The sequence below is a fragment of the Calonectris borealis genome, chromosome 20 (genome assembly GCF_964195595.1).
Source record: "Calonectris borealis chromosome 20, bCalBor7.hap1.2, whole genome shotgun sequence".
NCBI lineage: Eukaryota > Metazoa > Chordata > Aves > Procellariiformes > Procellariidae > Calonectris > Calonectris borealis.
Window position 1 is genome coordinate 5830504 of NC_134331.1, and position 16466 is coordinate 5846969.

Here is a 16466-nt window from a genome sequence, read left to right on the forward strand (position 1 = left end):
CCTTCAAGGAAGCAAGCCAACCAGTCAGATTTGTAGTATGGAGACTGTTTAATTTAAAATTAGGATATCTAATACGGGCCATAATAAATGCAGGTACAATTTAAAAAACATCAGTGGAGTGACATCTAGAATGAATCAGATCCTGTATATTTGTCCTTCCTCTTCTCGGTATATTAGACATCAAGTTGAGAAGCACAGGTTATGCTTACTTACTACTGCCTGAAGAAAAAGAATATAGTTCAGGTCTTCATATAGAAATACAGAACAGAATCAGTTATATTACTGTGTCAGTTGAGACTCTCCTGATTGTGTCAGACTACTGCATTTTCACTGTTTGTAACAATGCATATTTGTTTCCCAAAGGAATTACAATTGTTCGGTTCAGATTTGGTTCTGACCAAATTCTACAATCTTTATTTTTTCTTAGTGTTGTTTTCAAAATATGTATTTACAGATATGATCAAAGTGACTATTGTCTTTATTTGAATGTCACGACTCTCAAATATAAATATACACATATATCTTCTATTTGTTATTAATTGAAAAACTGTTAGAGGTCTGCGTGTTATTTCTATCCTTCCTTCCTGCTGCCCTGATTTAAAAAAAAAAAGTGCAAGCAGTATACATCCACAGAATCTCATCAAATCAAGAAAGCACAGTTTCTATGGCAACCTAATTGTGATCTATATGTGAGTCTTCATTATCTGGTTTCTACTGAGTCTATTATCATTACTGCTGTACAGCAAATGTTGTGATCACTCATTTTTGTTTGGTTTCAGCTGTTTGTGAAAGACAATGTAAGTTATATTTGACAGAAGCTACCAAACAATCCATTGATCTCAGTCCTTTACTTAGTACTACAAAAATAATGCAATATTCCTTTTTTTAAAGATTATCAAGTTCACTATGTGCTATTTTCTGTATGACAGTTATTGAAGAAAAAAAAGGTGGCAGGGAATTAAGTCAGCATTTACCAGTGGCAGACACATCAGTAGGACTGCTGTCTAGAGAAGTAACTGGAGATTGCTCTCCCATCTTGACTCCAGTTTCCATCTATGAAAGAAAACCAAAAGTCATGAAATACCATTTCTAAAGCAGATCACAAGCCAAACTAGAAATACACATTAATGTAAAAGAGAGGGAGAGGAAGGAAGACCAGGGGGAGAAATAGGGCTGGATAGATCAAAACAACCCTAGGAGAAAATGGAAGGCATGGGGGGTGGCGGTGGTGAGAAGGAATGCCATTCAAAAAACTTAGATCAGGACCCTATCAAAACCTTAGTTAGGTTTTTAATACCTTCACAGATTAAGATAGCACAGCCTCTCTAGGCAACCTGTTTCACTGTTTGTATCTCTAATAAGAAAAAAAAATGGGCAAGAATTTTAAGTACAAAGGTAAGAACAATTGAGAATCACCTGTTTCGACTTTGTGTTTGACATGGAACATTTTATTCTTCCTTGTTGAAAGACAATACTTTATTTAGTTTTAAAAATGCGATAAATTGAAAATGTTTTTTGAAAAATCAAAGTAATAGAGTAGTTTTAAAATCTTCTTTCTTATGGTCAACATTACTTCTTTACACTAATGGTGAGCTGTATGAATTAAACCAACGATTTTTGCTTAGCTGAAAGAAAGGGGGAAAAACACATTCTTCTAGGACTCCGATTTTTAAGCAAAAATCTCATCATCATGGAGGAAGTGTAACTTGTGAGATTGTACTGTACTCACACATATGTAGTAATCAGAGAGTACTTTATCTCTGAAATATATAACTATATATATCTGATTCTGAAACTTTACTCCCTAGAGAAACAGTACAGGGAACTTTGTGTCTAAGAACATGGTTAATGCTCATTTTATTTTATTTGTTTTCTTACCACAAGTCAACTAATACTCTTACTCCTCTCATCAGTGTGGTTTACTTTACTGTAACACAATATGTCTTCTGGAAAAGTCTTGATATTCCAATATTGTGCAGGAAAAAGAGCTGGTCATTTTCTTACTGAATTAAAATAATCCTATACTGAAATTCCAATAAAATTAGGAAAAACAACCATTTGCTCACTTTCTACTTAGAGGAGTAATAAGTATACTCACAGCATTTGGAGCGAACACTGAAACAAGCTTCCCATTAGGAGATGCAAGAGGACTAAGTACTGCAGCCTGTTGCTCTCCATATGCTACAGAAGACGTTAAGAGACTGGAAGGACGTTGCAGATTCTCTGAATAACTGGGAATATTTTTTTGTCTAATAAAAGCTATCTCCCAAAAACTTTCAAACCTGAAATTAAAATTTAAAAAGTTTCAACATATTGGATACTATACTGTTCATAAGATTATACGCTACTCTTACAAAAATTAAATTTTCCGAAACACTGTGTGTGACTTTATTTTTCAAAAAGGATGTTCTATTCCCCACCATTAAAAAACGCAAATAGTGTGGGTTTGGGTTTTGGGTTTTTTTTCTTTTGAAAGGAAGGAAAGTATCATAACTTTACAGGTCTAAAAGTTTCATTTGAGTCTTTTTCTATGAAATAATATTGCAATTGAGTATTTCAAAAAAATTAATATTCCTTGCATTTCCTCTAAGTACACGTGACAAGAAGTTTCTCAATGTGATCATAAATATTGTGTAATAAACCATTTTGGAAGGTTAGCTGTTTGACAGGAACAGATACCTCGTCTTTGTTCTGTTGATTATACTTTTTGCCTCTTCATAGGAGACACCAATCATTGACTCTTTGTTTATGGATACAAGTTGATCTCCAGGCTTCAATCGTCCATCCTAAGGTAACAAATAAAAAAGCGAAACCACAAATTTTGTATTAATTGTTAACGCTATAGAAAGAACTGTATAATCACAGCACTTTAACATATTCCTCTTGATCTGTTAAGCCAAAAAATACCAGGAGTGGCTATCATTTTGCCTGACAATCTTCCAGAAATAAACAGCAGATCAAAAGATTATTTAATCATCGTGATAGCAGTCATTATAAAAGCTTCATCAGACAGAACGGAGCTTAGATATTGCGTAAAGAAGAAATTTGGACCCAGATGCATATTTCTGTTAAAAAAACCCCAAACAAACAATAGATAGTAATTTTTCCAGCAAGGAGTACCAACCCACCTGACTACAGGAAGCTTCTTTATTAATTAATTCAGCTGTGAGCAGGATTAATTTGTATTTCAAAACCAAATGTTCTTGGCTATACATGGGACTGTTCAGGCACTTACTGGCCATATTAATCTTAATGAGAAAGCCAGATTAGTCTATTAGGAATTCACCAGTCAAAACCATGATAGAAATAATATTGTCAACTTTGTGCTTGTCTTGAATTCATTGCAAACTTTCTACCAACACAGGAACATACCACATTTCTGTCTCACAGATGTAAGACAAGACTTTAAACATGCTAGGATAGATTTCTCACTAAGATAAAGCTTTCTTTACTCATATTTTAAAAGAGGCCTCAACAATTTAACTGAAAATTCATGTAATTCACCTATGTAATTAAATTACACATAACATGTCTGTGTTCTTCAGCTCTTAAAAAATTAATCACAGAATCAATCTGACCATGTGAAACAAACTCTGTACAGAACAAGAAACATAGAAAATAAGTAAAATACCTTTTCAAGACCAGTATAATTTCACACGTTTAATACCCACATACCATAATTTTAGCTGTGTTATTTCAAATCTATGACAGCACTTTACTACATTTTTTGACACTTAGTGTTTTGGTTTTGATTAAAGAAAAAAGTTGTAGATCTTTTATTTCGCTTGCATCCAGCCTATTAAAAGATACCCATTTCAATGCTGCCCTCATGTGGCAATATGCTTGCTACTTAGGTTTCTCAAACAGGACAACCAAGATTGGGAAACTACCTTTAATATTGCTAATTCTAATACTAGAACCTACTGCAAATTAATGTCTCGGTCTCAGTCTACTGATTATGTATGATAGGCTTTAAATTATATGTTTACAGGAAGAAAAATATTTTAGAAGCCACAACAAAACAGGAGAAAACAAAAGAAGAATGATTACAATTTATCTACTAAAAGAAGTGTTTTTTCCTTCCATCTTGGCCTTTTGGGATTAAACTTAATCTACAAAAATTCAGTCACAAATAGTTATAGACTGTTTTGAGGCAAAACTCGTTGCTCGTGAAATTAACTCGTACCCTCTGGCTTGGCAAGAGGCAAAAACTGGTTATCGACACATCAAAATAACCGCAATAATTCAGGAAGCAAAAGGAGACACTTGGATAAACCGTTTTGTGTACTTGAACCAGGCAGTTCTGTTATTTATTTATGAAAACTGACAAACCCTCCTGATTTACATATTGCATTTGTCATAAATGAAAACAGTAAGCAGTACAGATTCATACATTTTATTAGTCTGCACTATCAGAATATTTTTTATTCTAATTTGCCTACACAATGCTTTCCAACTGCAAGGATTCGCTTAAATTAAGTCCAAGGGAAAAATGATTTTTTGAATGTCCAAGAAAAAAAAAAAGAAAAAAAAAAAGATTCAATCTGTAGTTCTGTCCCATCCGTGCTGATTTACCTTGCATCATGTAACCTCTTAAAGAAGTTGATTTCTTACTTTCTCATACATAAACTGGGGAAAAAGATCCTTATTTACCTCAAATGAACTCATGAATAATTTTCATTACCATGTTACCATGCTAGGGTGCAATGAGATAATTCTGTTTAAAGAGAAAGCAAGGAGAAACACAAACAAATTTTGTATTTAAACTGTAACTTTATATATAAAATACTGAAGTAGGTACTAAACGAAGGCAAAAATACAGGTGACTGAAAGGGGAGGGAGGGAAAAAAAGGTTTTTACCTTATGACAATCACCACCAGGGATAATTTCTTGAATATATACCAAAGGCCCTTCATTTCTGTCAATTCCTCCTACAATATTCAAACCTAGACCTGTTCCTTTGCAAACAGAGATAATCTGAAACGCACTATCCCTATGAAGAGAAAGAAAAGAAAAGTAGAATTACTTCGCAGAACTAGAATAAAAACTCAACTGATATAGTATCTTTATCTTATTGATTGCACAAATATGTATTACAGCAACCAATAGAAATAGTGGACATTTAATCTCAATGTTCAAACATTACACTGCCTACTTACAACAAAACCAGCAACTTCAGGTGTTGCTTCTGGCAATTACAAAAATAATCGATATATTATTTTACAAGGCTACAAGCTCCTCTCTACTATATATATCCAACGCGTATGGGAGTACATAGGTACACATAAACCAGAAGCATTAATTCATTAGGAGACACTAAGATCAAAAGTCAACCTGATTAATCTACTTCTACCATGTAAACAATAAATAAATGAGAAAAATAACTTATTAAAACTGAAAGTTTGCAATATCAATGGTATTGTAAGTTACAGGATTTTAAAATTAAAAAAAAAAAAAAAAAAAAAAGTCAAACACTTAGTGCTCAACCCAAAATTTTCCTGACCAGCCAAATACAGCATATTCTAGAGCTCACACAAGAGAGTTACAGTCAGTTTCGGAAATTACTTTGCAAGCTTTGGGGATGGTGCTGGGACAGAATTATTTCTGCTTATGGTGGTGATATTATCCTTTGGCTGCAACTGAGGACTCTGTGACCTTGAGGATGACCCAGAAGAAGGGCTGTCTATAGATTTTGCTTAAAGAAAAGAAATAATGAAAAAAAAGAAATAAAACACACATTTGGGAAAAAGCACAAAATTTCAACTCATGTAAGGAAGTTCAGTAAGACTATTTACATGTTAGAAGAAAGACAAACTATAAGCAATCAGACAACCAAAAGAAAGCTTAAGTCTACACAGCTAAGAATTGTGAGCTACCCAGGGTTCCAGGAATAATTCTTTAAAACACAGCAAGTGATGATTTTTTTCAAACTGGGTGCAAAAAAAAAAATCTCAACTGACTTTCCTAAAGAATAATCACTCGTGCTATATAAAGGCATCCTATTTAGGCAACAATTCCACGAGGATTAGAATTTATTTTAGTATTCCACCTCAAATTTTTATTAGTACTTTGAAATCTTATGGTACATTTCATCTACAAATACCAAATACTTTTCACATTATTACTTAATTAAAATCGCTGAAAGTAGGTGGCAGTATATTTATTTCAGGAGTTGGGGAAACTGACACACAAACCCCTCAAGTTACATGTTTAGACTACAAACTAAATGTTAAAGTCTAAGCAAACGTGTGTTTTGCCTGACTTTCAGTCACTTCCTCCAATACACCCTCCCCCCAAATGAAGAGAATTTTAATGCAAGCTTCTACTCCACCAAAGTATGACTACTGTCCTAAGGATTATGTCAGGCTAGGAAGCAATCTCTCACCAGCTAATAGTTGTGTTGGAGAACTTCTTGCAGAGTTGGTGTCACTGTGAGAGCCATACTTATCCATCAGGTCAAGAAATTCTTTCCTGTGACAATAAAAAGATCCTCTTTTTCAGGATTTGGCATTAGTTTAAATGCACCCTTTGAAACCTGCTACTGTTTCTGCTGAACAGTTACCCTTCCTCAGAGAAGGAAGCTCAACCTCAACTGAAAGAGGAAAGCCCTGTCAAACACTCGGAAGAGGCTAGAAAAAGATAATGTAGTACAGAAGGATAAGGATGGAAAAGCCATAGACTATGAATGAAATGGACTATTGGTAGAAAAGCTTAATTATTACCTCTCTTTACCCTGGATTTCAAAACTTTAAAACCTTGTAGTTCAAGTCAACTACAGATAATAAGACAGTGGTATTACTTAGGCCCAGAACAAGTTATTTACATTAGAAGGAATCAGATAATATACCTATAGCATACCTATTTTTAAAGAATGCTTTTAGTTCAGCTATGCTGAACAAGAACCCAGAAGAGACTGGCAAACAAAGCTGTGGCACCTCAAAAAAAGAGGATAGAAGAAATATTTATTCATTATTCAAGAATAAGTAAAACAGATGCAAATTCTTAAATTCTATTTAGCTTTCTCAGAAATTTGCAGTCTATTTCATCTGAGGTAGATATCATTGTATATTAAATATTGTATGTGCTTGGGCTTTGCTTATCTTTTTCATTACGAAATCTTTTTTTAAAAGCTCCAACAGATGAAATAAAGGGCAATTCTTGGTCAGGCACACTGTTGAAAAAAAAAATAATAAAAAATAAAAGCAGAAGTTCTTTGCAGAAACCAATCATATTGTGACAAATTGGTAAAAAAGCGGCAAAGATGTACATCCTGTATTACAGGCATTAACGAGAAAACAAAACCTCTTGATTAATCTAATACTGAATGCAGCCTAATTTTAAAAAGAAGTTTATAATCTGAGCTATGATTACCTCAGTGATAACAGATTAAAAAAAATAAATAATCTATAATTATGTAAGCCAGAAACATCAGCAAATTAATAATACAGAATTAGAGAGACAGAACATAAATTAACTGATGGCAGGGAACGTAACTCCCAAGTAATTCCAGTGACTGCTGAGGGGTTTTGAAATCTGCTGGATGCATTATTGTTTTTAAAAATGACAAAATTTATTGAACTAATGTCAGACCCAGGGAACACACATAAACACAGTTGAGTGTAAATCAAATAATCTTTTAGCACAGGACTGTGCAGTCACAAGAAATTAATTCACAGGTGTCTGAGTGAGGGACTGTATGTAGTGGCAAATTCTGCACAGGCCATTGGGTGTACCACCAGAATGGTAAAAGGACTGATGGGTTTTAATTATTCAAGGAGTTTAGAGGAACTAGGTCAGTATGCTTTAGATAAAAGCAGATTAAGAGTGGAACCTCACATATATCTAGGCAGTCTGAAAAACGGAGAGATCAGAGGCTACAGAATGATTTAAATTACTGTCAAGTACAAAAAATAAAGGAGCAGAAAGAGGAAGCTTAAATCGGACAAAAGGCTAAAGGAATTTAGAGAAAATTCCTTTATGGAAAGATTATTCTCTAAGTGGAACATCCCAGGAAAGGCAAATAACAGCAGATACTCTTGCAATGATTATTAAATATAGTTACATAACAGCCATTTCCTCCAGAGATTTAAGTCAAAAGGGGATAAAGACCTGGATCCTAGCACTTCCGATGGTTCTCTGCCAATATTGGTTTATATGCTTAACTTTAAACAGCAAGGTTAAAGCAATACTTAACATAAATGTCCTTAAAATGGACGTATTTTGGACTACCTGCTTCAGTGAACAGTTTAACCTACTTATCCAAACTAATTCAAAGCTCATTAAAGATTGAAAAGCAAACTTCTGAGGGGAAACAATAACTAAATCTGCCTTTTTCAGAAGGCAAAACCAGCTTAAATCATACAGTTCTGTGGTACTGTAGATCTAATGTAGTCCTCATTTTTTATTATTTTAAAATGTGAGAAGCATTAAAAAAATTATCACAGCAAATAATTTTTAATGGTATTAGCTGGTAACATAACATGTCAATCCTCTTCATTAAACTGAAATTGGCCTGAGCTTGCTACTTTAATTGATGCAAATGGTCTCAGAATGAATTGGTATCAAATACTACACAGAAAAATGTGACATGTGGTGCAATTTTGTGATTAAAACTAATCTGAAAGAAAAATACATGCAAGCCTGCCCACCCAACCTTAGATATAGTGCTGGCTTTTTATTAGTTTTGAGCTTAAAACAATGTTTTATTTTTCTCTTACTTTGCTTCTTCATCTCTAGCAACTAGCAGAGACATGTGATTAGATGCTGATGCTGTTCGCAAGATGTCAACAGCCCTAGAAGGGGGGAAAAACAACCAAATAAGCATACCAGGGTGCTGTCAAGAAGTACACGGTGAGTAATGCTAAAAGAACAGGAAAATGGACAAATTCTTAATGTAGTTTATCATTTTGACTGCCAGATACAGACAAAAACGTTTGCCAGCAGCATAACCCAGATTAAGCATTGGAGAACTCAGCGGAAGACACACTGTGGTGAGTCTATGCCTGGTGACAGGAATAAACTGGGATTGCCTCTCTTTCCCTTCCCTTTTGTCCCCATCTCTCCTTGGTCCATCCTACTGCCTTCCTGGACCTCCTTCAGGATTAACAGCCTACACCAGAGAAAAGCTACTGCTCAGGTATGCTTCAATGCTCAGGACGTCCCTCAGAAATATATACTGTAATTTTTCTTTGAATTTTAAATCCACATCTCTAACACTAAGCCGCATTGATCTCTGCTGATCCAGCTACAGAAACCATCCAACATATTCTACAGATTTTTCTAACCAATTTGTCCTTTGTTGTCCCATTACAATGATACTTGTAAGCGGCATCATTTACATTCACTGGTATTGAACCAACAGATAATTATAAAAATATTTTAACAGCTTAGTATGTTTTAATGCTATTTTCAGATACATTCTATAATCTACATCATTAAGAAACTAGCTTATTCTGTCAGTATAAAAGCATATAAAATCCTGTCGCTTTTCCATGATAGTTTTGCTGAATTAAATTTATAGGATAAAATAATTGCAGGTTGAACTCCAAGGACCTCAGTGGAGTTGTGCTCTTTTAATCAGTGGTCGATAATGTTCAAAAAAACCCCACATAATATTCCAAGCTCTAATAAACATTTAGTAATCAGTACAAACATACCTTTCATTGGTTACTCCAGTTAAGTTTTCTCCATTGACATCTAAAATCAGGTCGCCAGTGAGCAAACGGCCTGGTAATGAAATCAACAGTAATGCATGAATCAACAGGAAAATGCTGAACACATTTTATCACGGTAATAAATAATAAATAATCTTTCTTTCAATTTTATGTGATCTAATGCAATAAACAACCTTATGACTTTTAGCAGATTAGGTTCTGATCCTAATTAAGCTAGACTATTGTCCTAAGACTAATAACTATCAATTAGTCTTATTAACCACAGAATAGCTATTGAAAATAAGTGTTACTTAGCTATTTGTATTATTTACACATAGCACAAATATTTGTGGGACTGGAATTTACCTTTCACAGTTGTGGAATCAAGTTTCAGCTGAATTTCGCTCTTAACATACATGTAAGTTACCACATATAAATACATTAATTTTTATACATTAATAAAGATATCTAAAAGATTTTTTTAGAGCCAACTCTATTTTTAACCTTCTGCAGATATCAAGTTTAGGAACTATCACTTTTGAAGTAGATTTAGATTATTTTAAATGATCATTCTGCACAAGACCAGATGGAATCTCAAAAAACCCCATATGCAGACAGGGTACAGGACAGAAGTATATTCTGAAACTTTAGTATTGCAAACACTACCTAGTATAATTTGTTCTTTCTACACTGAACATCTAAATCACCACTTAAAAACCAACCAACCAAACAAAAAAACCAAAACCCCAAAACCCAAAAATCATCAGAACTCATTAAAAATACTGGTTCTGTAAAGGAAACACCACTCTTATCCCTTACGAATTAAAAGAGGTTCAGCAGCTCAACACTTACTTAGCAGAGCTGAAAGATTGCCAATTGCTTTCACACCAGCCATATCTAGATTTGAACACATTTTCAAGAACTGAGAATATTAATATCTTTTCCCATGAAGGGTCCAAGCTTCATTCCTCTATCTTAAAGTAAGCCACATCATCATGAAACCTGACTAAACCATGCTATTTTAAATATCCTTATCCACAAAGTAAAATAAAGACAACTTCTTTTTAAATGCAGCGTGTTTGTAAGAAAAAATTTAAAATTACTTACTATCTACAGCAGCAACCCCTCCGGGTAGAATTCTCTTTATGAAAATCCCATAATCTTCTGCTGTTTGTGCCCGATAACCTCCAATAATTTTAACTCCTGCAGGGGAAACAAAAGAAACAAGCAAGAAACTGGTTATTCCACCTACTGTGCTAAATGGATTTACAGTCAAATCCATAAAAGCCAGATAAATTAAACTTCTACTGATAACACTGTAAACTGGAAAAGCTCACCAGGTGCTTTTAGATTTGGTTTACTCTGAATCAACAGAATGTGCAATCTAATTACCTAATCCATTTTGACAATCAGAAAAAGAAATGCGGTGAACAGGTCGATTGATTCCATGAGGGCCCATAATAGTCCTAAGGAATAAAATAAAAGTCATTAAATCCCTAATTACAGAAATGTATGTAGAGCTATGTTAATGCAGAAGAAATTACAGTGACCATGTTTTTAACTCTAATACAAACCAAAACCAGTTTTCTATAACTGACAACTTTATATTGTTTGATACCTCCGTGCCGCCCCTTCCCCCCAATGAAAAATCAATCTCCTCATAACAAATATAAGATGGTAAGGTAAAATAAAGTAGATGTAGAATTAAATAGAAACAAAATCCCACAACCTGGTCCAGCTTAGCATTTAGGCGAGAAAAACACATCATAATGTCTTAGATCAGGTAAAGAATATTAATACAAAACCACAGCTAAGATAGTGTATACAAAAATATTTCCTAGGATATCTAACATATAACTCTGTGGTTATTTATGAATGTAATCTTTTCCCTACAGTCTCTCATTTCTTCATGCAATATTGTTTTCTTTCTCTGTTTTAAAAAAGGCTTCTTTGCAAACTCTATTGCCTGCTCCCCTGTGCACCCTCCCACCCCAAGACAAGATACCAGGATGGCACTTGAAATTGTCTAAAGGCAGATAAGTATGTTGGAGGCAGTTGATAATGGTAAAGAATTAAGTAAAAATACAACGTAAAATTAGAGTTTTGAAACCTGAATTTGCAATTCCATCGGAAACAGGACCAGCATACTGCTCCCAGAATGCAAAGTGTTAAGAATTCCTATAAATCCAATTATCCTTTATCAGTTTTTAGTTCCATTTACATGAATTATAAAAAAATCCGAGTTGTATCATAGCTCCTTTGTCCTCCCACTATACCTTTTTTGGAGAAGACTCACCAGATCCCTTCTAGAAAAAAGCAGAAGCACCACTTAGGTTCTTCTGCTTTGACCTACATATTGTTCTATATTAGATAGTGAGTTGCATTTTCTAGAGCATGATGTTAAAGTGAAATGGAACAACTAGAATTCATTAGCAGGGGGAAAAGAAGATCAAAGTGGAGGACATAGTGACCCAAATCCTCCCATGCAACCAAATCCAGCAGACAGCCTGAACTCCGTGCCTGAAACTGGGTATTTCTGCAAAAGCTGGAGTACTTGTCATTAAAAGGTGCCTGTGCCAGAGGGACGAGAGAAATCCAGAAGGTCCAAATGTTCCTAAATTCTAGCACCAGGCAAGAGATCCAGCTTCCAAAGAACATTCTTGGTTCTTTTGTATAAGAAAACTGGATGATTTTTTAATCAAGGGATAAGCACTTGCTCTGAAAAGCAACAATTTGTTCCACAACCTCAAATTCCCAAGTATTTGCAAAATTAGCCTTTGCTTTAGAAAGGCTGGCCATAAGAACGGACCTAGTAATTGATCTTTAGAAACAAACAGGAAGCCTATGCTTCAAATATTGTATAATTTTCACTTTAGTATTTCTTGCAGTATTTGTTTCACAGGCCAAAAAAAAATTATGAAACCTAGTTAGTATATTTGGCCACTGACAAGAGTGCACATGACCTTGCCACTACGTGACAGAGCATAAGGCACGCTTTGTAAGGCTAAAAGTGAACTGAACTGCTTTTTACTGAATCACAGTCTGAAAGGAAGAATAAATCCTTGAGTCTGCTATTTCCCTAGCAAAACTTTTTTGATAAACTACTTCTATACTACAACAGCAGAGTACTGTCAATTCAATTATCCCATGAATTTAAATTGTTTTGAAGCTGAAAGACAACATACTAGTCATGTTCTTCACAGGTTTATCCTGAATTGTATCCATCTTTGAAAACTTAGACAAGGTACACTGATCTTTCAAATAAGCAGACTATTATCCTTTTTTTTTTTCTGTCTTGCCTTTTGCTACTGCTGTTCTGCTTCTTGCTCTGCCATGCTGTCAGCAGTTTTCACACAGTAGTTTTTTATTAAAATAAAAAAGCAAGAACAAATGCTGTTTCAACCTTGCACAGAAGTTTACTTTTGTGAAGTCTTAAAAGATCAAATCTCCGATTTTAAGTCTAAAGTTTTCCAAAGGAAAACAAGAGTTCACCAGAAATGGTAGAACCTATTTATATACTACTATATAAAATGATCATGAAATTTGATCAGATCTAAGCACAGAACACTTAATAGGAAAGGATCTACATTTCCAGAGTAACAGGCAATACTTTCAAAACAGATCCTAACTAACACAAAATGGATTCCAACAAAGAGGATACAGACAATATACAAACTCATAATTCACAACGGAGAGGAATAAGGTATCTCAAACAGAGAAATTATCACGATGTTGCCATTTACAGTTAGAAAGGACTGACCTTTGAACAGACACCCTTACAAGGCATTCAGTTGTGTTTATGCTCTAAAGACCAAATCCCTCCAATACATGAAGTTTAAAATTACTTTATCACATACAAAGTAAAGACAAGGATCTTCAAATTCCCCAAATTTGTTTGGCATATCACATCTTGCTGGCTTTTGGTGTCAGTTTTCCTTCCACATAACTTAAGAGATGGATCTTCAAGTCAAGCTACATGTCATAGTTCTACTAAAGTACACAGGGCTTTTGCAGTTTCACTATATAGAGACTTGGATTTAGTGCCCATCCAACATTTATTTCATGTTATTATTATTTAAAATTCATGAAATGTTAGAATACTTCCAAAAACCATTAGAAATATGCTGAACAGTATAAATAAGGAAATAGGTTTCTAAACTAATTGGCAGAAGTAACAAAAAATAATTTCAATGTTCTCTGTAGAAAAAGGTGCAAATTAAATAATCAGATGTCACTGCTCATTCCTCGAGAAGTCATGCAAAAATACTCATAAGCAAACTTTTAGCACACAGAAGAAAAGGTGGGAGGCAATAGATGAAATAAACAAGCAAGACTCTACAAGATGTACACTAGAACTTTGTTACACTGAAATTATTGAAAAAAATATTAAATTCAACACTCCAACTGAAGTCCTGGAATGCTAATAGACCAAATGCATATAATTTTGTGTAGATGTTCTAGTAAAGGCAATTAAATGAAATCTTTGACACCTTTTTCTATTACTTTTTACCAGCATACACAAGGAAGTTCAACAGCTTTATGTTTTATATCTGCTAGAGACTTATCAGAACATACGGCTCCAGATATTCTTCTGAACTGCATTTCTGAGGAATTATTAGTCATTTATGTCTACAAACAAATAGTTAGCTAGATTTATCCATGGAAGAATAATACCCTTCCCTCACAAAATAGATATTACTTGGCACTTAAATAAAAATCTGAATTATAAACTCTGGCTGCTTATGAAAAGAAAAAAGAAGCTGAAAATGGCTACAGCTTTTAAATTATCTTTACCGTACTCTTCCCAATTACAGACTAGAAAAAGGCCGTCAGAACCTAATGGTTAAGCATACCAGTATAAGAGAGAAAGACCATCAAAACGCTCTGGTTCATCTTCATCTCCTGGGGAGAGTAAGGACATTCTTCAGTACAGCAGCAAAGACAACTACAAAGCAACCAAAATGCACTGGAGGTTTCCAATTCAGCCGGATAAAGGTTATGTGCAGGACAATTTCTGCTACTGACTAAAAAAAAAAAACCCAAATAGACAGAGCTCGAGACGAGCGTCTCTGCCTACTTAATCTTCTCTGAAACCCTCTGCGTCACATGGACTAATTCACCTATCGAGGTAATGTTTACTTTTTCTCTGTTTGAAATGGCAATTATAGCAACGTTAAAGACTGAAAACGCAAAGGAGAGAAAATTTACTTGCATTACTACAACTGTGATTATGCAATCTGTATCTAGCAGCAGAAGCCAAATGAAATAATTAAACTTATTTACTCATGTTCCTCCAGTAATTTATTTACATGTTCCCTCCAAACAAGGTCAAAAGCAGTAACTCATGACCTTTCTAAAGCAATCTTCCTAGCAGACTGGATTATGTACATCCACACACAAAAGGGAAAGCCAACAGAGCAGACAGACTGAAAGCATTAATGAAACAAATGCCATCCTGCTCTTACTTTGCATCCTCAATCATGGTATTGACTTGTGGCATGCTTTAACCCGGTTTTTAGTCTTTCAACATACAACAGTCAAAAGTTAACACAGAACTTGGGTTATATATTTTCTCTAGAAACGGAAGCTGATACATCTGGTTTTTTGTGAAAGCAAATAAAAATGGTGAGTTTATATCATTACACTGAGAATAATCTAGTTGAAAAAGTAAGAAATTTCCAGAGGTAAGACTCTTCCCTGATAACGAGGCTTGGTCTTGCAGAGATAGGCGTATTTTCAGAAGTTCTGAGCACCAGACATCAGTTTGGTCAACTACTAATTTCTTCCAGGCTTGCATCAGAAGATGCACTTGTATTACTCCCCATCTTTCTAAAAGATCTTAAAAAGATCTTTTTAGAAAACTAAATATTCTGTGTTCACTGAGGGCTTTGTTTAAGCAGAAAGGTGAATCCTCTCTAAAGCAGAGAGTAACCCTGCGATGAGACAGCATCTGTCAGCGTCTAGAGCTGCACAGCAGGACAGCTTGACTATGCGAGGAATGCATATGCTTATCTCATGCACTTTTTTTTTTTAAAAGTTGTAGTGACTGTGGTTTCATTAGCACGTAATTGTTCTGGGGAAAGGATCTTTTTGCTTATAGGCAACATGCTATGTAGTGTTCACACATACTGAGGCCAGTCCCTAGAGCCTGCAACCTACGCATACAAGAGGGGCAGAAGGGTAAAGGGACCCACCACAGATTAAGGAGCAGATCAGTGATGGAAGTGGGAACATAAAGCAGCCTTCCCAGTTCGCAAAATGTGAAGAGCTCCACTGGCATCATTTCGATTGCTCACATCCATTCAGTGGTGAAAATTTGGCCCTTCGTAGTCTTTTCTCAATCAGTTTAAGTCTGCTGGTGTTACTGGCATTACAATCCGGTATTTTAAGCATCATGCCAATTAGACTTGCTACAGGCAAGGTTACAAAAGATAAAATACCAATAGCCTTTCTCCAACAAAATTGTCACTGTTCTTAATACCACTGGAATTCAATTTGTGGTTTCAGTATCAGCAACATTTGTCAAAACAAACCACTCCGACCAACGCGGCTTGTTGGTGTCATGCTTTCCGCAATAGAAACACACACACACAACACACCCCCAATTAAAAGTATGACTCAAGGCTATGCATTTCTGTTATTGAAAAGCAAAAAATGATTTTTATTAAACCAGGCATGACAAACTTCCCAACAATTCAAGCAGATTTAGAGTAGTATTAAGCTTCTTATTGCTCCCACCTCTTTTTATTAGAGTTATTATCAGTAATAGATCACTTGTTCAAACAATTGCTCCTCCATCCCTTCTTCAAAGTA

General features: G+C 34.8%; 1 protein-coding gene across 1 annotated transcript in view; it reads right to left on the reverse strand.

The window, feature by feature from the left end:
• STXBP4 (syntaxin binding protein 4) overlaps positions 1-14958 on the reverse strand; it is a 71626-nt gene extending 56668 nt beyond the window's left edge. Inside the window, exons 1-11 of the mRNA XM_075169608.1 lie at positions 14507-14958; positions 11046-11119; positions 10761-10856; positions 9657-9726; positions 8718-8792; positions 6386-6471; positions 5566-5695; positions 4861-4993; positions 2680-2786; positions 2099-2282; positions 975-1053 (exon numbers count right to left, since the gene is read on the reverse strand). Coding sequence (XP_075025709.1) covers positions 975-1053; positions 2099-2282; positions 2680-2786; positions 4861-4993; positions 5566-5695; positions 6386-6471; positions 8718-8792; positions 9657-9726; positions 10761-10856; positions 11046-11119; positions 14507-14574 — 1102 coding nt within the window. The 5' untranslated portion in view covers positions 14575-14958. The remainder of the gene's footprint in view (positions 1-974; positions 1054-2098; positions 2283-2679; positions 2787-4860; positions 4994-5565; positions 5696-6385; positions 6472-8717; positions 8793-9656; positions 9727-10760; positions 10857-11045; positions 11120-14506) is intronic.
• Between the last annotated feature and the right edge of the window lie 1508 nt (positions 14959-16466).